Source organism: Pleurodeles waltl, chromosome 4_2, assembly GCF_031143425.1.
Source record: "Pleurodeles waltl isolate 20211129_DDA chromosome 4_2, aPleWal1.hap1.20221129, whole genome shotgun sequence".
NCBI classification, from domain to species: Eukaryota; Metazoa; Chordata; class Amphibia; order Caudata; family Salamandridae; genus Pleurodeles; species Pleurodeles waltl.
The window spans coordinates 945,915,229-945,941,131 of record NC_090443.1 but is presented as its reverse complement, the minus strand read 5'-3'; the positions used below and the strand labels follow the sequence as shown (position 1 = coordinate 945,941,131).

The window sequence follows — 25,903 nt, the reverse complement described above, 5'->3', positions numbered from 1 at the left end:
CGTTCTTACAAAATAGAACCTTTCAAGTCCTGGATCGTTCTTTTTTCTCAGCCCAGTTGAAACGTTTATGCGGAGTTCCGCAGGGCTCATCTTTGAGTCCCACTCTGTTCAACATTTACATGTCCCCCCCTAGCAGGAGTCATAGAACCCTTTGGGGTATCCCTGGTGTCATATGCGGACGACACACAGCTGGTGGTTTCCTTCTCCCCCAATAAGGAGGCGGACAACTCGGCCTTGCCTGCCTGTCTCCAAGCGATTGCTGCCTGGATGAGAGAAAGCAGGCTGCAACTCAACGAAGAAAAGACAGAAATTATGTTTTTAGGAAAACTGGCCAACCCTGCTAAAAATATAGGACCAGTAATACATTTAGATTACTTACCCCCCCCCCCCCCCCCCCCCAAAGCTCAGGACTAAAGCCTTGGGAGTTTGGTTGGATCCTAAACTCACCATGGAACATCAAGCCAAGAGAACGTCAGCCACCTGTTTTGGGATTCTTAAGCTACTAAGGAAGATTATTGGTCTGCTTCCGCCATTGGCCAAAAGATTGGCCGTACAAGCCCTGATTTTATCCAGATTAGATTATGGAAACAGCCTCTTTTTGGGATCTCCAGGTTATGTGGTTAACAAACTACAGGTGGTACAAAATGCTGCAGCACGTCTGCTCTTTAATCTGCCTAGGACCAAATCAGCTAACAAAGCTCTGATTGAACTGCACTGGCTTCCAGTGGCAAAAAGGATAACGTTTAAGGCTCTTTGCTTCTTCCACAGAGCTCCATATAAAAAGGATCCTCATTATCTAAAATCATTAATTTCACTATATGCACCCACAAGAGTTTTGAGATCGGCCTCTAAAACCTGGTAGTGGTACCCAAAGTAAAGAGAACATCATGGGGAGGAAGATCCCTGAAGTACCAGGGAGCCAGACTTTGGAACTCCCTACCCACGAATATTCGCATGATGAGTCAGGAGACAGAATTTAGGAAGGCCATTAAAACCTGGCTATTCTAAATTCTTCTAAGTTCCCCCTCTCCAGGGAAGTTTGAGATTCCTCCAGTATGTTCTAAACTTTTCAAACTGATCAGTGCTACGAGGCCTCCGGGTAGCTGGCGCTATATAAGTCTCAATAACATAACATACTATAATAAGGATGTTAAATTGGCCTGAATTATGGTCATATTTGTAATAAATTGGGATTATTAAAACATATACAATTATCATTTAAACCTTTATCAGAAATAAACCTTTGGCATTAGACTGTAATGCTCAGAACATCCCCTAGAGGGCACCATAACAAAAATATAATTTGTAAAAAAAAATGATCATGTAACCATATTGTTAGCCCCTAGACGGCATAACCCTATAAAAAGTAACAGAACACGGTAATGCAGTGTAACCATATACCGAGCATGAAATTACTACTATCTGAGAAGAGCAGGGCTGGTGGATCACGGAACCTGAACTCCCCCATTAGCTTCCAGAATAGGAGTGATGTATATATGGTGGCAGGATGACCAGCAGGAACTGGTGTGTATGGTGCGGAGTTGGTACAGACGTGCAGCGCAATCAGAGGCGCTGAAAGAGATGGGTGGTGGGAAGTGGACACAAATATACAGCAAGCGGAGCTGGTGAGTATTATGGTGAGCAGACACTGGACACAAGAGATCTTTCACTAGAAAGCAGTGCCGATCTGGCACCTGTGGGAAACATCAGTAGCTGGTACATGCGAGTAGTGAGCAGAACAGGCACTGGTGGGCTGAGGGAGGGAGTGGCATTGGTGGGTGCTCCGAGATGCAGGAGCATGGGCATAGTGTGAGGAGCTAGCACTTGTTGGTATTGCAAGTAGCGGAATCTGGTCAGTTGTGAAAGAAGCTGACATTACAGGGAAATATAGGGAGCTGGCACTTACGTGTAGCATTTGATTCTAGCACTGAAAGCAGTGCTTAATTTGTGCTTGTTGTTTCCGGTGCTGAGCACCGGCACTTATTTTTGAGGGCCGGGGCTTAGTCTTCTGCCTCAAGCATTTGCTGCGAGCAAAAGACACACATGGGAAAGACGGAGGAAGAGAAAAACCAAAAAGCGTCACAATAGGAGAAAGCAGAAAGCTGCAAGAGTGAGCTGAAGCGCTGGGAGTGGCTTTAAATGGATTAAAGAGGCCCGAGATGGCTTCAGGATTACGCTGCCTCAGTATTCCGTGTTCACACATTTAACTGCAGCAGCCGCGTGTTTCAGAGGAGAGCTCTGAGCACCGGCACCTTTCCATTTACAAATTAAGCACTGACTGAAAGGCACTGGAAGTAGCTCACTGGTGAGCAGCTTGTAGAGCTGGCAGCAGTATGCAAGCTACAGAGCTGTCCCAGGTGGGCAGAAGGAACAACTGAAGTTAATGGGAAGTTTGAGGAGCCAGTGAGCGAGCGAGGAGCTCTCACTGGTGGGCTGAGTGAAGGACTAGCAGTTGCTTGGCGTATGAGGAGCTGGAAGTGGACAGCAGTTTGAAGAGCTTGACTGGAGAGAAGAATGAGAAGAGGATAATGGTAAGAAGAGTGAGCTGAAGTACTGATGAGCAGAGTGAGGGGTTGTCTGTGGTGCAAAGTGTGAGAAACTCGCAGTGATTTGCAGCACAGGTATACCACTGATGGACCGAGAAGCTGGCACTGGTGAGGGTGTATTAATGACCGGAAATCAAGAGATTGAAAAATCCAAGGTGCATGTTCTAGGATACCCCGGGATCCAGGGCTAAAACGCCATTCTGTTTGAAGGTGATTAAACTATTTCCCGTCTGTGCATGATGCGTTAACTAAGTGTGGCCTTACTGGTGAGGGTTTGTGGAATTGGCACTAGTGGCAGGGAGAGGCACTGACTGGGAGAGCCCAAAGAGCATGAACTGGATACCAATCCATTCCTTTCTCATACACCACACAAACATGTTTTGTGGAAGAAGCAAAAGCCAAATCTCATCATCCGCATGATTTTAGGGAGGGGCTTACTGTTTTTATAGTATTTTACCTTTTGAGTTGGTCATTAACAAATGTCCTCCCCCCCCCCCCCCCCACTCCTCCATGAATTTAGTCACTTTATGTTCAGTAACTAAACTGATACAATGTAGCACTGTCAGCTTGTTTTGCTTTTTTTGTATTTGTTCTAATGTTACAACATACATGAAAATAAGAGATGAAAGCAATCAAGATTGGCAAGGGCATGTGAAGCACATTATAACATTCTGCCTTATGGCCTACTGTAAATAGAAATAAAATAGTTTATTGTGAGGCCTAAATGTCACTTCGCCAAAAAGCAAAAAAAAAAAAAAGAAAAACATATATGTACAACGCAGACAGCCTTACATCTAACGTTACTGTAGACAATAGAAATGACTAAATAAAAACCTGAACATGGAATAAGTGAACAACATGAAGTTAATGGAATACATTTTTGTGTTTTAGCAGGTAAGTTGCAGTCTTACAGACAGACAGCCACCTCTAGAATCAGAAGGACATAATCCATGTGGAACCTAGATATGTCCAGACCAGTATTAAAACACAGTATTAACATCTGTATCTTTGGGAAATAGCAAAAGTTGCCAAGGTTTGAGCAATCCAGAGCCAATAATATTCACAATCAATGGGTTAAGAAATTAACATGGTTTAAGTTAAAAAGTGCTTTTAAGTAAAGCGTTTTACTTTTATTCTTTTTACTACTCATTTTAGCTTCTGAAAAAGTATACAATTTAGAGGCAACTCTAGTAGGGAGTTGACTGAGACCTACAGCTGCTACTTTCTACATAACTATTTTCCATGTGTTTTTGTCCATATAAAATTTTAGCTTCAGCTAAAAATATATATTTTAACTTAAATGAGTGAGTGACACACCTCCCCCCCCCCCCCCCACCCCACAAGAACTAAAAAGTATTGAAGATACTGAAAAATGTTGAGCTCTACCAGATTATTAGTTTTGGCTCATCACTGCATACATTTCTTTCCTGTAGATAAATATAAAAAAGTATTTTGAAAACAAAAGACCTCTGTGCAATGCATTTGATCAACCAGAGATGTGGATTGCACGTCATATAAACTTCTGTCACCTTTGGCACGCTTACAAGGCAGCTCATCTGACAGCTTACATTGATTTGCCCAAGATCGCGCTGTCAATTGGCAGAGCCGATGCATACTCCTAACTAAAACAGAAGACGTAGGAGGATTTCCATTACGATGGCGTAAACCAGTGAGACTAACTTGCCAGTACACAGACATATTATTCAGTTTCTTTTAGCAACCTTTGAAATGTTTTGAAATCGCAAACGCAATTGTCTTTTACTATCGATGGTATATAAGCTGGACATTTTTAATACTTTTTTGTAATATCTCGGTGTACGGAAAAGAATCAAATTGCGGCATGCGTCAGCAAGGATTTTGAAGGACACTGGAACCAACAAATTAATTTGCTTGAACCCATATTATAAGTATACTTAAAAGTATACAACACGTCGAGTGCTTCGCTCGACCTAAAAAGGAAATTCTGTTTAGCGCAATTGTAGTCAGTGTCCAAGAAAAACCAAAGTGTGCATTACTAATATTTTATTTATTCAGTATATTTGTAACAGCAGAAGAAGATTGCTCAGACCCCTGCACCTCACCTTTGTGATCAAACCCTCCAAGCATATAAAAATAAAGGATGAAGTCTAAATCTTGATCAGATCAGATGAAAGGAAATGGCAGCCAAAGTAGTAGCATTGTTTTCTGTAGAAGGGACGAACTTGTTAGGTGACTCCTGTGCATTCTGGTCCTTGGCTGCAGTTTGTACGGTATCTACACAGGTGAGTTCTGCCTCCTTATTACACAGAACAAGGGGAAGCCCTGTTTTCCTAACCCGTTTCAGGGATCAGAGGTTTTTATTACAAACACTTTATAACTTCCAGCTTGATACTACTTTTCTGAGTGGATTACCCTTGGAGAAATTGAGTATCATTATTCTATTAAGGTGATTACAGTGATGGGCTCAGACTGAATCTGTAACCTTGTAATGTAAAGCTTCCCTGAGTTCTGGGCAGGTATGTACTAAGCACTCCTTTAGTACATTGCTGTTCCCCTTACCTGTTGGTTTACTGGAAATAACAGCAAATTAAAGTAATATTGCAACACCAGAGAAAGAATGTTCCAAGTTGGCAACCAGTGAGACAAATGGGACCAGGCACCTCTAGTTGGTAGACTTACGAGGAAATGAAAAAGTTGCAAATGTGTTAAGTGGAAAGTCAGAATATCAAAAGGCGAGAAGAAGCACGGGGAAGCCACTCATCCTAGTGAGGCCGAATCTAATATGGACACAATAGTGATGTGCAGAATTAGCCCTCCATTCAAAAGAGATTTGGCTTTAGCAGTGACACATTTGCGTCCTGTTCCAAACAGGGAGAAGCAGGGGAGTAAAAGCAATAAACTGAAGCTCAACTTCCCCTTCCACCCCAAGAAGGCTTACCTTCCCAGACAGAACACTGTGAAATAAGAGCAAATTAAAACACTAGTGCAGAACCAAAAGATAAATGTAATACAACCTGAGAAAGACTTTTCTAAAATGGTGGCCAGTTAAACAATTAACATAAACATTGCCCTTGTCTGGTAAAACACATCAACCGTTTTTAGCAGCCTCGCAGTTCAAACTGACATTATCATCTATTGTGGCCATATCTAAAAAGGGAACTTTTGTTCTAAGCACCTTTTAATTGTATTTGTGAGAGAGTTCACAATGTACAACCAGCTCCATGTGATTATTTCAGACCAGTCAATTCATCTTGTGAGAATATTCTGAGTAATTAATTTTAAGATCGTATTTTTCTTTTAATACAGGATTAATTTCATTAAAAAAAAATATTGGTTTTTTTGGTAGTTTGTTGCTATTTACTGACCTGTGTGTTTTGTTTTCATAGCATCATATATATTAAACAGTGGCAGTCATCACTATATAGTTCTAGTTAGGCTAGAGTTTCCATAGGAAAATAGTTTTTATGTTTCACTAATAACTTTTGGTGCCATTTGATGAATCTTCACCAGACTTTTCCCAAAAGAAGTTCATCTACCCCAGTTCCTTCTTGGAAAGTTTTAGGGTGTTTGCTCGGGCACAAGAAAAGAGGGTTAATCCTATAGGAAATGTTTAAAGTTATAGAGACAAAAGGGCTGAACACAATTACACTAAATGTCAAAGTTAGAACGGTTTGCTTTTTATTATTGGGTGTAAATCCTTTCAGCCATTTCTAGAAATCTACTTTTTGAAGAGGCTCTCGGGGTGGTCTTGAATGGGGTAACAAAATAGGGATTCCAGCAGTACCATACATTTTTAACGTAGAGTGACGTGAGTGGTTGAGAGCAGGCTCCCTCCCCCCCCCACCCATCTGTCATTTTGTTCTGGGGGGAAGAGGGACTGAGTGATCTGAATGGCTGCTCGCGACATGAAGAAAAATGTTGCAGCCACCATCACAGAACTCCAGTACTTTGGTCATGTGTCCTGAGTTTGTAAATAAAAAAATATATATGTAAGAGGCCAGTAGTAATGATATTTTTGTTTTGACCACTGACTCCATGTTGCACTTAGCCTAGCAGCACACCGTCACATAAGTGATCACCAACTCCATTTTTCTTATTGACTTTATTTTAGCATTAGCTACCGCCACTTTAAAAGCTGCTAGTATTTTTCCAGGTTATACAATGTGCTTATGTTTTTATTCTGCATGTTTGCGTGTTCTTTCCCACCAAGGGCTTAGGCTGATGAAAATGTACTAGGACGTCAGAGAACGGTTTTGTTTTGATAGAGGGCACTTTGGGATTTTGGCCGATTACCGACATGTTCTTTTCAAAGCTGATCTAAAGTAACCCGCATTTTTTTGAAATAATAAACTTCTGAAGGGTGTTTTGCTTTACTGCTGACCGTGCCAAAATACACACACTGAGAGGAGTCAAAAAGAATCTCTGGAATGCACTTCTTAGTCTAAAGAAGACATTTATTATATAACTCCGCAAGGCTCGTGAAGGAAGGTCAGTATAACCGAAAGTACACTTTTAAAATGTGCAGCAATAAAGTGAGAACATGAACAAAGAATCTTCAGTCTATAAACAGCAAATATATACATGCAAAGATACAAACACCTATATTGAGATATATATATATATATATATATATTCAGACACCATGCAAATCAAATAATTAGTAAAAATTAATCACTGTGGGGCCTATCTAGTGCTTCATCCTTCTGCCAGCAAGTCTTTGACCCCCCCGGTGCGACTGCAACGAGAAAGCGAGAAATCTACCCTCACGGGAAATGTATCAGGCATTCAACGTCTCAATCCTGATTGAGGTCTCTGAATCTCCCACTGTCGACCTAGGTCTCTTATATACCTTAAACAAGCAAGGAAGGAGATTTCTAGAATACCCCTCCCGCTCAGCAAGAAGTATTTAAAAATGCTGGCTATTTTAGGTCAGTTTTGGAAAAAAACAGGCTGGAACTGACCAGTTTCCCAAGGTATTGCTCCCAAACCTAAACTTTTCCCTGCTGTATCATAAACACCATTCTAGTACATCCTTATCTTACTGACTCCTCCATTTTATGTCCTAGTCCTTTGGTGAGAAAAGAACATGCAGACATGTTGAATAGAAAACACGTTGCATAACATGTTTTGTACTGAAAAATACTCTCACTTTTAATGTGGCGGTGAAGATAAGGCTAAGCTGAATACAAAATGGAGTCTGTAACTTGTGACTGCTAATGTGATGGTCGACAGCTGAGCCTAGTGCAAATTGGTGCGACATGGAGTCAATGGTCAAAATACAAATATCACTACAGAGTGAGTTTCTAGAATCCTTCGGTCTTGTTTGTTCAAAGTATAAGAGGCCAAGACCAGATAGATCGGAGAGTGACTCAGATCTCAGACATGCTCAGGTCGCTGAAGTGTCATCCTTCCTGTGAGGAAAATTTCTCTCTCTCCACAATCGATTCTGGGATGTGGCGATCTGATGCTGATTAGGAGGGAGATGAAGCAGATTTGCCCTTGCCTCATGGTTATGCATTTTTTAATTCATTATTTGCTTTGCATTGTGATATAGATACATATATTTGCTGTGTATATTGCTGGGGAGAATCATGTGTACATGTTTTCATTTCATTGCTGTGACCATTTTTAAACGTTTGCTTTCAGCAGGCTAATCTCTTTTACGAACCTTGCAAAGTGATTTAATAAATGTCTTCTTTAGACTAAGAAGTGCATTCCAGAGATTTTTGTCAGTGCATGAGTGTTTCAGCTCTGTCATTAGTGAAGCATAACACCAGGGTAGGGGTACACTGACCACCTGCACTTGTGGGAGTAGCGGTACTCCAGCTAGACCTAGTGTGCCCCGTGTAGTACCTCAGTACTACAGTGGGAGTCGTGATACCACACAGAAGCCTCAATAAGTGAAGCTTATGCTGTAACTCTACTGCAGGTGGCCCTTCATCTGTGATACCATTAGAGTACCACCCAAAAAAATGTTTAAAAAAAAATGCTAAAGAAATGGGAGGTTGGCCTCCATGGGCTTAGCCTTCTGGGATTTGGGTGCAGGGCCTGATTGCAGGCCAAGCCCTGTGACACGGGTGTGCGCAGTTAGGAGTTTCCCGTCTGCGGGTGGTTGGGTGCTGGGCTTAGTCAGAGTCCAGACCTCCGGCCAACCCCATGTCGCACACGGCCAGTCTGTGGCGGGGTTTGCCTAATGTGGGATTTAAGAAAAGAGCCTGGCCGGAGCCCAGAATCTACAGCCATCCCCTCAACGTACACAGTATAAAGCTATGGTCAGTGGTGAATTTGATAGAACATAAAAAGAAACCGGATATTCACTGGAATAAAAGAAAAAAAAGCTTAATGTGACACTATAGTTGGTATGGTACTTTACGTTAAAAAAATCATAGAAATTCAATGATTCAGTTGTATATCACTCGCCCTCAAGAACTGAGTTCTATTTATGCTCGAAGCACTTAACAAATTGGTTATGTGGGCATGAATATCTCTCAATCAATCAGACCATCTAACCACTCACTTGTGATGGTAACTATAGGTCTAATGATTAAATCAACAGTTTTGAGGCAATTGGGCTTCCTGACAGGTGCCCTAAGGGCTAGGGAACTTGGGCATCGAATGGAGGCTGCAATCACAGAATACTTTCATAATAATGTAGATAGTGTCTATACTCCACTCTGTGGAAGGTTTCCAGTATAGTAATAAGAGGGGTTACTATGTAGAAACAGGTTGGTTGGGGTGATAAAAGCTATAGAAGATCAGTTACAAAAAAAAAAGAGTGCAAGATTACAGATTTAGCATAGCCATTGCAAAGCACACCACAAGATAGACAAACACTGTTGATCTGTTGCTGGCAATAGATTAATTATTTTAGTCTGCAGATATAAATAAAGCCTTTGTATGACTGCATGGCGAGAGTGAGCATCTCTAGCTGCACCTTGGCGTGGCTGCTTAAATTTTACTGATGTCCAAAAATTATTCATGCCGTGCAGAACGAACAAGGGCAGCTAATAACTGACTCACTTGATACCCCTTGTTATACCTGTCAGCCCCTTCATCAAGCTATTTTGGCATGTGCAGATGTCTCCAAATTTTTTAGAAAGATTTCCAACCTTTTGTTCCTGTTGGCAAAAAGATGGCAGTGAGCTGTTGTTCGGGGCCATCATGGGGGGTGAAAGTATGAGTGCAGGACATTCTTTGGTGCCAGTCCAATGGCCAGACATATGCCATGCTACTACCAGAACAAAGTAAGCCAAAGACATTTGGGGACTGTTTCATAAGTATTTCGGTGCATGTCATTAAAATTCAGCAGTTATCCACATCCTAAATAGCAATATGTTGTGGGTTGGATTTATATGAAGACTGTCAGTTTACCTATTGCACTGATAGTTGATGCATTGACTCAGTTGCTGTCTTGTAATTAAAAAAACGTGTTAAGATGCCTTTCAATATGTTAAATGAGAGCATGTGTATGTCCCACTGCATATGGGGATGATGTACTGTGTTCTTGGCTTTATTACAGTGTTTTGCAATATAAAGTTAAAAAAAAAAGCGTCCACTGGTATTTATGGCACTCTAAATACACCACTTTTTGGCTTATGTCCCACTCTATTTAACTCTAAATTAGACCCAAAGATAGATGCTTTGGGTATTTTGTTTCTTAGGGTTTCTTTGGCAGAACATGCTTCCTGCTGCTGTATTATTTTCTAACAGTTAAAGAAGATATAACTGTGGTAAAAATGTAGAGCAAGCAGATTAAAATATTGCTGGCCTAAAGCACAAGCCACTTCTTTGTTAACGGCATTGTTAGTGATTAAAGCTAGGTTTCAGCTCTTTGGTGGTAGTGGTTTTGGTTCTCCCTGTGGGGATTAGTCTCATAGTTACTAAGAAAAATTCCATGCATGAATGCTCACTGTAGGAAAACCTACAACCTGTAAACAACAGTCTGCTCACTGAGGGCCCTGTTGTGTTCTGAATGCTGTGCACAGGCTGCACAGTGAGATTAATGAGGAGACGTGCACACTGGTTGCGGCTCGGCACGGGACTGCCTGCTTGCAGTCCTTCCCATTTAAGCCCTTGGTCAGATGACCGTTGGGCCAGCCAACCGTGTCTTGAAGGCCAGGGTGCAGAACAAAACACCCCTCGGCTTGCACGAACAAACCAGGAACATATGAGTGGTGAAACAAAGATACACACGGTCAAAACAAAATATGTCCCCTGGGGGTATTGCGCACATTACAAGCAAGTCCCATGTGGGCTAATGGATACTGGAAATCTGTTGTCTGGGTCACTCCAACGTACTGTCTACATCTCCACTAGTCTATCACATAGTCCTGAAATTGTTGGGATGGAGCCTGATTCCATCGGAAATTGAATCTCAGGAGCACTTAATCACATCCATCTTGTTTGGAGTGGAGTCTTCAAGGGCTGTCTTTCTCCTGCTGGGCTGACAACGTGGCTGGTTCAGGGATCGATTGGGGGATGTTGTGTTGACCTTAGCCTTTCAGGGGCCAATCAGGGGAGGGTCAGCCACTTCCAGATCATCGAGATTCTCAGATGCCTACTCATCTATTGGATCAGGTGGATCTCTGGGATTTCCATTGAACTGATTGAAATATGAGACTCTTCAAATGATAGAGGCTCTGCCTCTGGAGGCCAACTCCATAGTCCCTTGAATTCTAGTGATCTTCCATGGATGGTGCTCAAACGGGAGCCAAAATTTACTCCCTGTATGTTGGTCTTTCACAAGTACCCAGTCTCCGATGGAGAGTCTTGGGGCCTTGTCTCATCTGTGTTACGGCGCTCGTTGGTTCTGTTCTTTCCGGCAAGAATGAGATTGACTGGGTGGCACTGGGCTTGCTCCTATGTTGAATGGTGCAGGATAATGTCTTCAACCCTTCGCCGGCAGAACAGGATGCTGGGTGCTACCCCAGAGGTGGTGTGTGGAGTCAGGTGGTAGTCCTTCAAAATCTTAGATGTTGTCCTTTCCAAGCACTGCTGCTCCACCTGTGCTATGGGAATAGTTTTCATTATGGTTCTTATTAACCTTTCGACCTTACTGTTGGCTTAAGGTCAATAAGGGGGTAATTCTGCAGTGCTTGGTTTCTCTGGGCACCAGGTAGTTGGCAAGGTCTTGGCCATTGAAAGGTGGTCTGTTATCTATGAGGAGTTCTCGTATGAGGCTGTGGGTGGCTATGAGTTTCTCCAGTTTTGGAATTTTCTCTTCCGCGGAGGTGATCTTCACTATCTTGACCTCCGGTTATTTTGAAAAGTAATCGATGACCACCAGTAAGAACCTGCGAATATAGGAGGTTTCCAAAATCCGCACTAGCATGGTGTCACGAAACCTCAGGTAGCTGTTCTGTGATGGTGGGGGTGGTTCACCCGGTGGCCTGGCAGAGGTCACATTGCTGGACTGTCCATTCGACTTTCTGGTCCAGTCTGGGAAACCACACTTTGCTCCTCAGCCTACTGTTTGTCTTAAGGACAACTTGTTAGAACCCATGGACTAAGTATACCATCTGCTGAGTCAGACTGGCTGGCACAATGATCTGTGGTACCCTAAGTAGACACCTATAAGCATCCATCTCTCATGTGGCGAATGGACCTTATTGTGCTCTGATGTTCTGCCGTCTTTTGGAGCAAGGCCGTCATGATGGCGCTCCATTTCCCTAACCTGGTTGCCATCATGACCTGTTGGAGACGATCGTCAGCTTGGGTGGCTTCCGTGATTTTGGCCAGAGATGTAGGGATGTGGCATGACCATTCCATGATCTCCTTATGCATCTGCTGCCTCCTGCTCTTCCAGAGCTGTTGCTGGGCAAGCGGGTGTGTCTTGACATCTCTGCTGGTTTGTGGGCTCTGGGTCGATACTTCACCAAGAAGTGATATTCCTGAAACTGGAGTATCCATTTCTTGGTCTGCAGTGGAGGTTTTGTGCTGCCCTCTTGAATGGAGAGATCAAGGGCTTGTGCTAGGTACTGCCTTGAACGGGTGTCCATAGAGGTAGATATAGAAATGTGTGCAGCCCCAACAAATGTGCCAGGGAGTTGATGCTTTGGTGAGGTCATGTTGCAATCCAGTGAGTTGGGTCAGTTTCTGCAAGAAACTGCCACAGTAGGGTATCATTCCCAAGAAGCTTCTCATTTTAGTGACTGTGGAAGGTGCTCATGTGGTCTGGATAGCATGGACTTTGGCCGGTTGGGGGTGATCCCCTTTGTGGAGCAACAGTACCCAAGGAAGCATATTTCCTTCAGAAACTCTCACTTTTGTTTTTTAAGGTTAGACTGCAACTTTGTAGCTGGTGGAATACTGAGTGCTGTTTTTGAAGATGTTCCTCCAGAGTAGGTGTGTGGACTAAAATGTAATCGTTGACATTTAAAACTCTGTTGAAACCTACCAGCACTCCCCGGAAACCTTTAAACACATTGGTGGCGCCGGACATGCCGAAGTTGAGGCGCTTATATTGTTTCAAGCAGCGGTGAGGGAAGGTGATGTTTACATGCAAGGATTCAGGTGCTAAGAAGATCTGGTGGCCAGACTGTAGGTCCATTTTAGAGAGCCACCGGGAGCCGGAGAGTTCTCCTACAATGTTGTCCACAGTTGGTGTTATGTGGCGCTCCCTCTTAATTATGGTATTCAGGAGCCTCATGTTGACACATGTATGCACTTCTCCTGGCTGCTTTGACTTGCAAGTTACTAATATGGGTGACGCCCAGGGCTTTTGTCCTTTTGCTTATTCAATGATAATGATATCAGCTGCCTCCAATTTAAGCAGCTGAAAGGAGGAAAGCCACCCAGCAGTGTTTCAGTGCTACTAGTTGTTCTGATTGGTCAATGTGCAGATGGACTACTTGAATTTTGAGGCATCCAGTTCCTTGGAAGAGGTGTTAAAATTCATCTAGGTGCGAGTTGACAATTCTGATGTAGATCCCAAAATCAAATTGGACCAGCAGCAGGCATTCGGCTGTGTGGCAACTGAGCAGCATATCCGCCACTCCCTTTGTGATGTAGACTTTCATTTTGATGGCCTGCCCACGGTGGCTGAATGTGATGGTGAACACGCCTGCAAGCAGGAGGCATATGGTGGTGGTGTAGGTGCTACACAGAGGTGGTGAGGAAGCCATTTCCTTGTGTAATGATAGAGGCAAGATGCTGATTTACGCCCCTATGCCTATGGGGGCTACCATGGTTGCCCATCGATGGTAATCTGGCACGTGATGGGGGGTCTTGTTGGCACAGTGGAGTCAGCCTTGGGCTCGCTCCACAATGTGTATGACATGGACGGTTCCTTCTGACGTCATCCATGCCATCATAATTAGTGAGCACGAATTCCATGGGCACTCGGGTGGCTGATTTATTTATTTATTTATTTTTTTCAGCCCTTTTTCTGGGGTTGTTGATTGAAAGACCTTAGCGTACTAGTTCATCTTTCCACACCCAGTGCATTTTCTCTTTTTGACTGGTCAGTCCCCTGAGTGTGGGGTGGGGCCTGTGCCCCACCTACAGGGTCTGCTGGCCAGTGGAGTCTTGGCGTGGCCGCTTTTGCTGTGATGCAATGTGGCTGCTCTCACCTGGATGACTGATTCAGTCTTCAAGGCATGCTGGAGTGTTGCTTCCATGCAGACAGCCCGAGATTCAGACAGTTCTTTTGACCTGCCTATGGTAATAATCATCATGCAGGGCGCCTGTAGGATGTGCTCACGAAGCTTCACCGACAAACAGCCCCAAATGAACTGCGCTTGAATTTCATCTTGCTCTTCTGGAAGTGTGCACATGCTTGCCAGCTTGTGGAGCCTGGCATAGAATTCGTCCACTGATTCATCTGGTGTCTGTTGGGTGTGCCAGAGTAAGAACTGCTCATCATCATGAATGGTTGGCGTTTCGAAATGAGCTCTCGGTGTTGTTTTGATCGTGGCAAAGGTGTATGGTGGACCAGTTTCTCCTGCCATTTTGGACAGTTCGTGTATGTTGGGGCCTGGGGCATGTCACAGGGCCTCAGACTGAAGAGGTCCAAAAAAATGCGTACTCCGAGTCTTCTGGCTGACAGATGATGGGCGGGCGGCAGGTTGTGTGAGTGCGTAGCTGCCGTGCGTGTTGAAAATCAGAGGTCAGGCGTGGCTGGCAGGGATTTGCTGTGCTGAGGGCTCACAGAACCTCCCCTCCCCCACTCCCGGAACAGTGGCGGGTTCGGGGCTCGGTGTGGCAAACTACTGTCCTCGTCGGCAGTTGTTGCGCTCTTGGTGGTAGGTGACTCGGCCAAGCCCAAGTAGATCAGTGAGGAGCTTTGCACTCTGGTTTGCATCTGGACACAGGACTGCCTACGCGCAGCCACACTCATTTATTTAAGCCCTCAATCGGATGACAACGGGGTCAACCAAACAGAAGTATCATCTGTTAAGACAACCTCATGAAACTGTATGCCAATTGTCCTCGTGTCACGCCTATTACTGTGCCATGATTTGTCATGTGTTGTTGCTTTGTTTCATGATGAAAATCCAATAAAGATGGTTCAAAAAATGGAAAATGTACTGCTGCATACGAATAATGAAGAAATAAAAATACAACAGACACATCAATTTCAACAGCAAGTATCAACATTTGTTCCGGCTAGTTGCCCAGAATATTCACGTGCCATTCAAACACGTGAAATATTCAAAATTTCTTTAGGACATGATCTGTGTGGGTAGGGTGCGTTCTTTTTTTTTTTTTAGTTAATTAAAAACATTTTTTTTTCTTTTAGCACCAAAGTGCTCTCTTTCAGCCATGTCCGAGTGCTTTCTATGTATTTTGTTTCTACTGATGGTGGAATGACTTTAGCTGGATCAGGGACTTATTAAGGATTTGAATGTTTGTGAGACTTCAGAAGAGGAGGCAAGTCCTTGGAGTCACTTTGGTTCTGGGGATATAGAGATGCAGGTCTAGTCCCTCTCAGTCCTAGGCAAGGAGGGCAGCAGGCACCTGCTACACTTTATCACTTCGGGAACCACATTTGCATCCGCCACCATCTCATTGAATCCAGTTACCAGTAATATTCAGAGTTGGCATTCTGTGAACAACATTCCCAAATGCCTGCTAAGGAAATGGGTAGGTATTATATTTATTCAAAGAATGGGAAGGATCTGTGTTGCCTCACAAAAGTGTGTCATTTTTCCATACGATTCACCTTGAACCTCTGCAAATTATTTTACCTCCCCTGACAATTTCCTTCCATCTTGCCATCGTGACCTCAGGCAGAACCTCACAGCACAAATTTGAATCCTTCCAAGACTCGTCTTTTCAAAGCTCCTCAGTGCAAACTTCGTTATGTTCATGATCTCACCCACGTGTTGCATCAGCAACAATAAAAACTACTTCTCCATCTTAAAATCTTAAATTCTTAACTCCTCCCAGGCAAGAAAATGTATGACATGCAATCTGCCAGACATACTTTCAATAACATAGTGGTAATACTGTAACCTAGTTGCTAACTGTAGACAGCCTCGTAGTCATCACTCTTCCATTCATTTTAACTGTCACATTGTGAAAACACAGCTCCCAGTCGATCCTGCTTGAATCCACATCTGCCACAATAGGTTTGCCCACACAAGGTTGTCCTTGAGAAATGCAAAAGCACGTATTAGACTTTCTCCCCATCAAAACTTTGCATCCGTCCTCTGTAACATCCTCTATGGTCCCACCTTTTATGCATAGATAGACCCAGAAAAAAACTGTTCCTTATTCATGTGTTCTGGAACATCCAGAATCATCTTGTCCGGACTGTTCCTAGGCTTGATCCCATCTTCTGAGATGGTGTGGCCTAATATACTCCACACTGTCCCTCTTAAAAATTTAAAGTTCACCTCCTTTGTAGAACACTGTGCAATCTCAAGCTGTTTGACATTCTCCCCAAACACCAGTATGCAGTCTTGGAATGCAACTGCACTGTCTGTATCCTCCAAAGTTTTCTTCTTGACAACCACTTCAGTTGAAACCTGCCTTTGGTAGTGATGAATGCCATTAGGTGTCCGGGATCTTTTTCCAAGGCTATCTGGTGATAGGGTATGGCTAGACCTAATGTAAAAAACACTGCAGCCTTACTCAAAGTGGATATTATCTCACGCATATTGGGAAGGGTGTAATGATCCACCAGAAAACGTAAGATGTGCAAATCTACACATATGATCTGTTTCCTTGTCCCCTTATGTGAAATTACTATGGGTGCCACACACTGGGAATGTTCTGTTAGCCCTGTGCCATCTTTTGCTCAAAACATTTCCAATATCTCTTTCAATTTACACCTCTAGGACAGTGACACGTTCCTCACTCTGTGTCTGACTGGAATGGCTCTTCTAGTAACTTTAATACAGTGTTCGAAATTAGAGGGCCAGGATAGAAAAGACAGAGCTACGTTTTTCCCTGCATAGCTTTAGGATAATTCTGCACATCTTCTTCAGATAATCTTTGGTTCTCCCGTAACATAAACTCGGGGATTAGCCCTTAGAAATACTCAAATTCCCATCTTTTTTAATGGGGTCCAACACAATGTAACTTTACCTTTCCATGAAAGCTACACCTTGCCTGCCACTTGTCCTACACCCTTTACAATTATTTCACTCCCAATATATCTATTCTATGAACACTATAGCTTCCTGATCGGACCTCCATGGATAAGATTTCTTTTCCCTGTGCAATTTTTGCACCAGATTCTATACAGATGAAAAACTACGCTCATGAATACACCATAACTTACAATGGATAACCATTTAAATAAATGTTTGCATTTGAGTCAACCATTATGCTTTCTCTCTGCCCCTACACCCTAGGCTGTGTTGGGGGCCAAATTCGAATCTCTCATCTACTTCTCCCACAACCATGCTAACTCTCCCACCTTCACACACTCTCCCAAAGTGTCCTTTTTCCTACGCCTTTTGCAGAATTTACCTGGCATCTTTTTGAGTTACCCATATGAGTTCTGCTGTCATTTTTAATCTGCATTGCCCTCTACTTTCTTTTTGCCGCTAACATTCATGTCTTTTTTTTTTTTTTTTTTTTTCTTTTTTAATATTACACTGACATCAGCGCGGGTTCCTCAAGTGTCACTGTTCTTTGTTGCCCTGACCAGAGAGTAACCCGAACCATTAAAAAAAAAAACGAAAATCTGTGTGTTTTTCATTAAAGCACTGTAATACTTTGAAGTTGATACTTGCTTTCATTTTGAGGCATCTGAATGTTTTCATGTCTGATTTTGTGTCGTCCAGCTTCTGCCAGTTTTACCACTTGGGATTTTGCTTGTCGAATTATGTCAATAAACATTTTTCAGCATGATACTATATATCATTATGGCAGTTCATCCATGACCTGAGCAGGGTGGGAGTTGGTTAACAATACTGTGCAGTTTGATTGGAGAAGTTGTGGGTCAATGCAGATTTGAACATGGGACCCTTTGGTAAGCTGTTCTGTTGGGGCTGAGGGTTTACCCACGTATGGTGACAATTCGAAAGCCATTTTGGTTTGTAGCCCACCCACCAATAGGAACTCTGTTTTCAAGCCAGTCAGACAAAATAATCTCTCACTCGCCGATCAGTGTGGTTCAAACAACTGCCGTTGTTAGTTTGGCTCTTAAATTGCCCTCGTGCTGAGAGGTGGGTGTAGGTGTTGCCTATGTACTTCAGAGACAAATACATCTGAAAACAATTAGCTGGTACAGGTTTTCTGTACATTTTTTGTGAAAGTGCTCTTTTGACTAGAAATATAAAAATAGCAATGGAACATAATTTTTTTTCTTCTTTTAATGGTAAATAGTTTCACTTATTTTAGGGGTAAGCTGGAAGCCGCTTCATATTAATGAGCCAGAGCCCGCCATTCATGAAGCCCGTTTTTGTCTGTTTCAGACCATGACCTAATGGTGGTTTGCTACTCTCTTCTACTAAATCAGGGTAGATTCATAACATTTTTAACTAGCTTTGCCCATTTTGCAGTCTGCCCACAACCTATTTCTTTTACCTAGGCATTTAGTTTGCATATACTTTACAGAGTAAATAGAACTTGATGGGGAAAATGCTTGCTCATTGTTGTTTGTGTAGAGCATTTCCTTACATGGTAATGATTGCAGCTTCAAGTGTTGAAAAACATTAACCACCTAGAACAACATTGCTGAATTTAAAGTGGATCATTGCTATTGCTCATAAGTGTTGAATGATAGATCAAACAGCATGGTAGTGTAGGAAGGTAGGTTAAGCAGCATTGTCAGAGGTGTAGGTTTGGTAGTTTAAAAGGCATGGGCACTCCCCTAAGTGCACTGTGAACAAGATTGTAAAGTAAATGTATGTTGTGAAGGTGATTGTATGGGGACGACCATGTGTGAGGATCTTGGTGACTATCAAAACAAAGTCTGATGTGGGTCAGGTAGTTATTGTGAGTGAGATATCATTGCTGGTACAAGATGGTGTGCCATTTTGACCTTTAAACATATTGCTGGCTTATTCTTCGATTAATCTAAAACTGATGTTCTAAACTCAAAATTGGAAGCTTTTTGCCAAGTTAAGGTAATATTTTGTGATAAAATGTGTTTTGTGTTTTTTTTTTTTGGTTCAGAATCCTGGGGTAAACCCTGGGCCCATCCTTTCTCTGTCCCTGGTGGAGCTCACTGAGAAAATACAGAATGGTTCCCTCTCCCCTGAGTCTGTTCTCTATACGTACATCGAAAAGGTGAGTGAGTGGTTTCATTTGTATTGATGACTATTAATGCAAAAGATGCCCCAACCTGAGTGATGCACCTCAAAAGTAAACCCCAAGATAACTTACTGAAAACTAGGAAAGACCAGAAAAAATTACAGTATGTTCCATTTAAAGTCATGTAATTTTAAAATTGTAGTTCTCTGAAGGATCTGTGTTTTCATAGTCCCTGAGTCACATGTAATGTCCATTGACCACTGAGACACCTCAAATCAATGTCACTGGCGTAATTTGTCGCATTGTCTTGGAGACCAGTTGGTAAATGGGTTTAGAGTTGTACATATTATGCACTTTTAGGGGTCAAAAATGGATCTTGTTCTTCATGAGAGCAGGCAGTGACTGCATCCACTTTTCTGAAGTCAGTGTCTGTCTGGACCGAGATTGTAGTGAACATCCAATGAGCATCTCATAAATTACATTTTGAGAATTTTTGAGTCTGTTGAGTAGCAGGAGAATGAGCTTGGCCTGCTTGACAGCTGAACATCACTTTCCTCCGCCATCACTCTGTCCATACTAAACTAGGGGAACATTCCATGTAGAGGAAAGGTTGACTGCAGGTTACTATCAGATCACTCTGTGGTCCTTTTTATGGTACTGCTTCAAAATGAAGGCTCACGTTTTCACCTGCTCCATAGAAGTAGTGTCTAGCACACAAATTCCTCTGTTCTCTCTTGTGCACTCTTTTTGCAACTACTTGATGGATTTAATGCAGTGAGGTAAGTATTGAACTCACATCCTTGAAATGGCCACTTTTCTGTTTGTCTCCTAAAAGACTTCATCAAGAGCATGTTCTGTATCAGTCAGCTGTATGCGTATATGTATGTATGTGGCTTTAAAATGCATATATGGAGATACAAGGCAACATGGAATGACATACAGAAAACTGAGTATGCAGTACAGACGCCCTTAGGCCAATTGGGGATTGAATGCCCAGATAGAGTGGACGGAGAGGGTGTGGCAAAGAGATGCTGCAAGTTAGACCTGGCATCTTTTGGTGTGGTTTCCCCTGAGTTTTTTCTTTCTGACCTCCTTTCTTGAATGTGTGCTGAACTTCGTTTTTGCTGGCTTTAGGACCATGTGGACTCTTTAACTGCTGACCAGTGCTAAAGTGCATGTGCTGTGTGTCCAAACTGTGATACATTGGGCCTGTCCATGATTTGCATATTTGATTTACTGGTAAGTCACTAGTAAAATGCACTGTTTGACCAGGGCCTGTAAATCAAATGCTACTACTGGGCCTGCAGCACTGAATGTGCCACCCACTACAGTAGCTCTTTAAACATGTATCAGGCCTGCCACAGCAGCGCCTGTGTGTGTAGTTTTACACTGCCACTTCGACCTGGCAAGTGTACCCACTTGCCAGGCCAAAACCTTCCTTTTTGTTACATATAAATCACCCCTAAGGTAGGCCCTAGTTAGCCCAAAGGGCAGGGTGCAGTGTATTTCAGAAGTTGGATGTGTATGTTTAAGTTTAACATGTCCAGATAGTCAAAAGCTCTTACATTTGTTTTTTCACTATTGCAAGAACTATCTCTCCCATAGGATAACATTGAGGTTACCTTAAAAAAACTTTTAAGTGTAATTTCCAAATGGGGAAAAATAGAAATCTGGAGTTTGGTGTCTCTGGACTCGCAATTTAAAACACATATTATAGTAAAGTTGTTTTTTAAATTACAGGTATGAAAATGAAACTTTTAGCAAGCTGGTGTTTTCTTAGTTTAACCATTCTGTGCCTTAGCCTATCTCTGAATACACGTCTGAGTTTAGGTGACCGCTACAGTTGTGCATTCCCTCTAGACAGCGAGAACACAGAAAAGGCTGCATGTGACAGGGGATACAATGTGACAGGGGATACAGCTGCATACTGATAATCTTCCTGGGGAGGGAGAGGTAGTTCAGAGTTACAGCTGAATAGATGTTTTCCTGCCCTCACACAATGGGCTGATTTACCCCCTATTGGTCGCCTGGAGCCAGGACTGGGTTGAAAGGGATCTTTGTGCACTTCAGTGAGTTCCTTTGAAGTCACCTCTACATCAAAGAACTTTTGGGTACAAGTACTGGACCTCTGACACCATATACTCTTAATACTTCTGAACTGAGGACATTCTCCCAGGAAGAAGGAATGCTGTGCTGACAGGAGTGATTGCCACTTTGCTCTTTGCTTTGCTGTGTTGGCCTGCTGCCTCCTGTTTCTTGCCGGGGAGTGAGAGGACTGGACTTAACTCTCTACATCCTGCAATCTAAAGTTTCTCCATGGGCCTGACTGAGCTTGCCTCCTGTTTCTGAAGTCTCAGGGACATCAGACTTCACCTGTATCTTGCCACTAACACCTGGACTCCTGCTGTGAGTCCTATTCTGCCAAATCGTGCCAAGTCCAGTTCTGGGCCCTTGGAGGTGAGTGTGGTGCTGGAACACAAGAAACCAAAGCCGGCACGTCAATTGGAACCTGGTGCGCCGATCAGAACCAGTGCATCCTGCTGCAGAAACTATGCCTCCCCACTGCCTGCACCGAAGCTACGGACACTGCTTGCCGACTGGGTGACCCAAAATGGCTTTGATGCATATTCTGTGCTTTCTTTATGTGAATGACCTCATACTTTTAGACTATATGGCAATAGTTTCCAAACTGTACACCACCAAACTCAGCCAGGGGTGCCGCGGTCACTACAAAACTATCAGTGCTGTACACATTGTTCAGCAGTGAAGCTTTGCAGATTGTTTCAAGGGACTGCAGTTTATATAATAACCACTAGATACCAGTATGAGCACATACCTCCAGACTTGGGAACAGGGGCTCTAGTTGCATCATTCTGATTGCTGTAGGACAGCTTTAGTTCTACTTATCTGTATTTCCCCTTTTGTAAACCAACTCATCCAGACAAAAAGCACAGTTTTTCAGAAGAATAGTACCCCTGCCCTACACACTCAAAGTGACTCAGTTTTGTTTTCGCTGTTACATTCTCTCAGCGGGAATACTGCTGATATTTTACATCGGGACTCTTTTGAAGTCGACAAACTTGATGGTATTAATATGTTTTTCCACATTCAGTCCTGTGTTCGTAACAGTCAGTCTGTCGTTTAAATTACCATAGTTTCTCAGGTTTACCCCTGTAACAAATTGTGTGATATAATTTTGATTCAAGAGTGTAGGCAGTAGGTATTTACATGTATCATCTTTCAGTATTTGGTGGTTTCCAGAAACAAGAAGCTCCCTGGTTTGCATTTGTCATTTTAATATATTCTTTCTCTTCACTGTGAACTGATGATGCATTAGCCAGCCATAGTTGTATAAGGTCTCTGATGAATGAGCATAGCAGTGCACACTGTGCAAGAGCAAAGTGCTGTTATTCACAGTCTGGTTAGTCAATAGGTAAAGTGAGCTTACATTGTGCCCCATTCCATGTGTTGTGATGGGCACAGGCACAATGTGAATGACACCACAGTACACTAATAATGGATGAACAGGGCTGACAGAAAGCCCTTGAAAGTATGTGTTAGACTTGGCATCCTTGGCGTGGTCTCCCCTAACTTTTTGCCTCTGCTTCCCAGGTTGTTGATGTGTGCTGGACTATGTTTTTGATACTCTAGGCACTTTACCACTGCTAACAAGTGCTAAAGTGCAAGTACTCCTTTGTAAAATGAATGTGTAGTTAGCTTATCCATGATTGGCATATTTGATTTACTATTCAGTCTTCACTGTTGCATGGCGTATCTCTCTCATAGGTTAACATGGGGGCTGCCTTTAAATGTTATTAAAGTTTAGGTTCCCTTTGAGAGCAGATAGAAATGTGGAGTTTGGGGTCTCTGAACTCACAATTTAAAAATACATCTTTAACTGAAGTTGGTTCTTAGATTGTTAGTTTGAAAATGCCACTTTTAGAAACTAGGCATTTTCTTGCTTAAACCATTCTGTCACTCTGCCTGTTTGTGGATTCCCTGTCTGGGCCAGTTTGACAGTTGGGCTGTTTGTCTCACTGTCTAGAGGGGATTCACAAAGGGAGCTGAGGTGTAGCCTCCCTATCCCGATGAGCCATCTGTGATAGAGTGGACTTACACCTGAATGTGCTGTGCCTGCCCTCTCACAATGTAGTCTTCAACCCCCTGATGTGTTTCTGGGGCCTAGCCTGGGCAAGGCAGGATCTTGTGAACAACAGAGACTTTCCTTTGATGTATGCCTACTTCAAATGCAGAAAGGGTTATACGTATTGACCCCAAAATCCCTGAAAAATTAGATCACTTCTGGAACCAAGAGCAACCTTGGCCAAGGAGAAGAGCTGAAGAGCTGAAAAGTGCTGCCCCTGCCTGTGACGCACTTTGTTGGGCTATTCTGCAGTTGCTGCTTCTGCGTGTGAGAGGGGACAAAGACTGGACATTGTGGTATATTCCTGCTTGTGAAAAATCTCCAAGGGCTTGAACTGAGCTTGCCTCCTGTTTTGACGTTTTAAAAACAAAAGGTTGTGGGTAACGCTTGACCGAAAACATTCCTGGTAGTGACACATTAAACAAAGCAGTTTCTCCTTATCCAGGAAAGGTGTCCAGTGCACTGTCGTATCCAGATTTAAAGGCCCCTCTTGATTGTGAATATGGTCTCAAAGCATCACTTTTCTCCTCTAATTCTCATCACAGTTTAGGACATTACCCATGCTTTTATATGCCAGCACTAGTTTTGCCGTAGGTAACATCACCTGCCAAGGGAGCGTTTTTCTAGGCAAGTCTACATGAATTCAAGGCAGTTCCTTTTTTAAAGAAGAAATGCATCAAACACAAGGCGATAATCAGGCGAGTCCATTTTTCTGTGAAGGAACCACTGTTGTATAAATAGCCTTTGAGTCGTAAGTCGACACGTTTGTTCTACAAATCTGTGGAGCCAGGTGCATCCTGTAAGCCAGTGCATGTTTTAGAACCATAACTGTTTGTACACCCCAGTCCAAAAGTGTGGCAGTAAGTCTCTGCAGAGCGATGCTTTTGCATGCTGTGTTACCCTGCCTGGCATGGTCCTCATGGGCGCTGCTAGCTTTTTGGTCACCAACTTCACTGAGTCATCACGGGTGCTGCTGGTTCTTCAGTCCCTGACATAACCGAAGTTTGTAGGGCCCTCTCATGATAACAACTTTCTATTTTGGGTATTCCAACTTGATATGGACCCCAGAATATCGAAGACCCAACATTTCAACAAGTCAGTCTATTTAGGGAGGTATAGGTTTTCTTATCTGCCTTGCTGGAGTATACATCTTCGAGGTACATGGATGTGACGTTTAGAATAGTAAATCTATTTTTAAACATATGCACTTACTATCTTTATATTTTGGTCCTCTATATTTTGCCCAATGTTTTTAGCACAGTATTTGCTGGTATTCTGTACCCCACATTTAGACTTACAGCCCTACTTTCTGATACAGGTCCTTGATTTAAAGTCACGTGCGACTGGACCGCACAGAAACTCAGTGGCTTTTGTGTTCTGCAGGACTTTGACTTCGACTTCTGCACCGGTTGGCTCCCCAGCCTTATCCTGACATGACACAGACGAACTCAAAACATGTAGAAAGCTTGTTTTCAGGGTCATAGTAGTAAATAGCCTCAGTTTTCATCTCTTATTAAAATATATTGCAGGCTGTGTCTTAAGCAGAAATGTGTGAGTATCCTTGTGGGTCTGAGCCACTCCTTAACTCCACTCCTGCCTTTGCCGAAAATTGATCCGTTTTTTTCTTTCCATAGCTACTGTTTTTTTCTGTTGACTCGTGCAAGGATTTAATAAATAGGCTGTCGGTAATCTTAATGCCACGTCTTCTTCTATTGCCTCTAAGGCAGTGACTTTTAAATATGTAAACATTGGCACTGCTCTGACACCTGAAACTGGTCGTGTCCTGTCTCAAACACGTAAACAAAGGAAAACTGTCCATTTACATTTGCAACACTTGGTGGATTGGCAGAAAAAATAAGTAGACTTAATAAGCGTTTTGCTTATGAAGAGAGTTCATTAAATTCATGAAGGGCTGTACCTGCCTCAGCTACGGCTGGAGATAAGTGACCTGATGTGGAGATGCATGTTTTCTTTTCTTTGGGAGTGTTGATAAAAAGCCTTTCGTTGTCTGTATCTGAAAAAATGTTGGGCAGTCGTGGCCCACTGGGCTTAATTATTGCCAATTGGTTATGGCAGTTTCTGCTGCACATTATTGCACTTGGTGAGAGTCCTAAAACAGTTATGTTTTATTAATTTAGTGTATTATGTTAAATTCTTGCCACCTGTAATGCATTATGGTTTGGTGTTGCCTCGCTTTGATTTGGTGATCTCGCGTTATGTTCTAGTGCTCCCCCAGCAATGTATTATCATCATGTGTTATCGTTTCTGTTACATGTTGTTGACATCGACCTGTATTTTCGGAGTATGCAGAGACAGGTTAGGATCGTTCAACACTTCCATTCTGCTCATTCACCTGCTTTTATCGTTTAGATCCTAAATTGTTGAACTCTGGACCTTTTTAAGTGCTTTGCTCACCTCTGTCCCAGTCCTTTTTATTAGATCTGTTTGCAGATAACTTAGGTTGTCTGGCAGACACCGTGTCAGCACAACAAAGGGCAAAGGTCGCTTTGGGTCGACCCTCTTCTGCCATTGGCTTGTTTGGTTAAACCCTTTTTAGTCACTGGATTCTCCAGTTATCAAGTAT

General features: G+C 42.8%; 1 protein-coding gene across 1 annotated transcript in view; it reads left to right on the top strand.

Annotated features, from left to right (window-relative positions):
* LOC138293509 (vitamin D3 hydroxylase-associated protein-like) overlaps positions 1-25,903 on the top strand; it is a 314,222-nt gene that overhangs the window by 7,200 nt on the left and 281,119 nt on the right. The window contains exon 2 of the mRNA XM_069232751.1: positions 19,098-19,211. Coding sequence (XP_069088852.1) covers positions 19,098-19,211 — 114 coding nt within the window. The remainder of the gene's footprint in view (positions 1-19,097; positions 19,212-25,903) is intronic.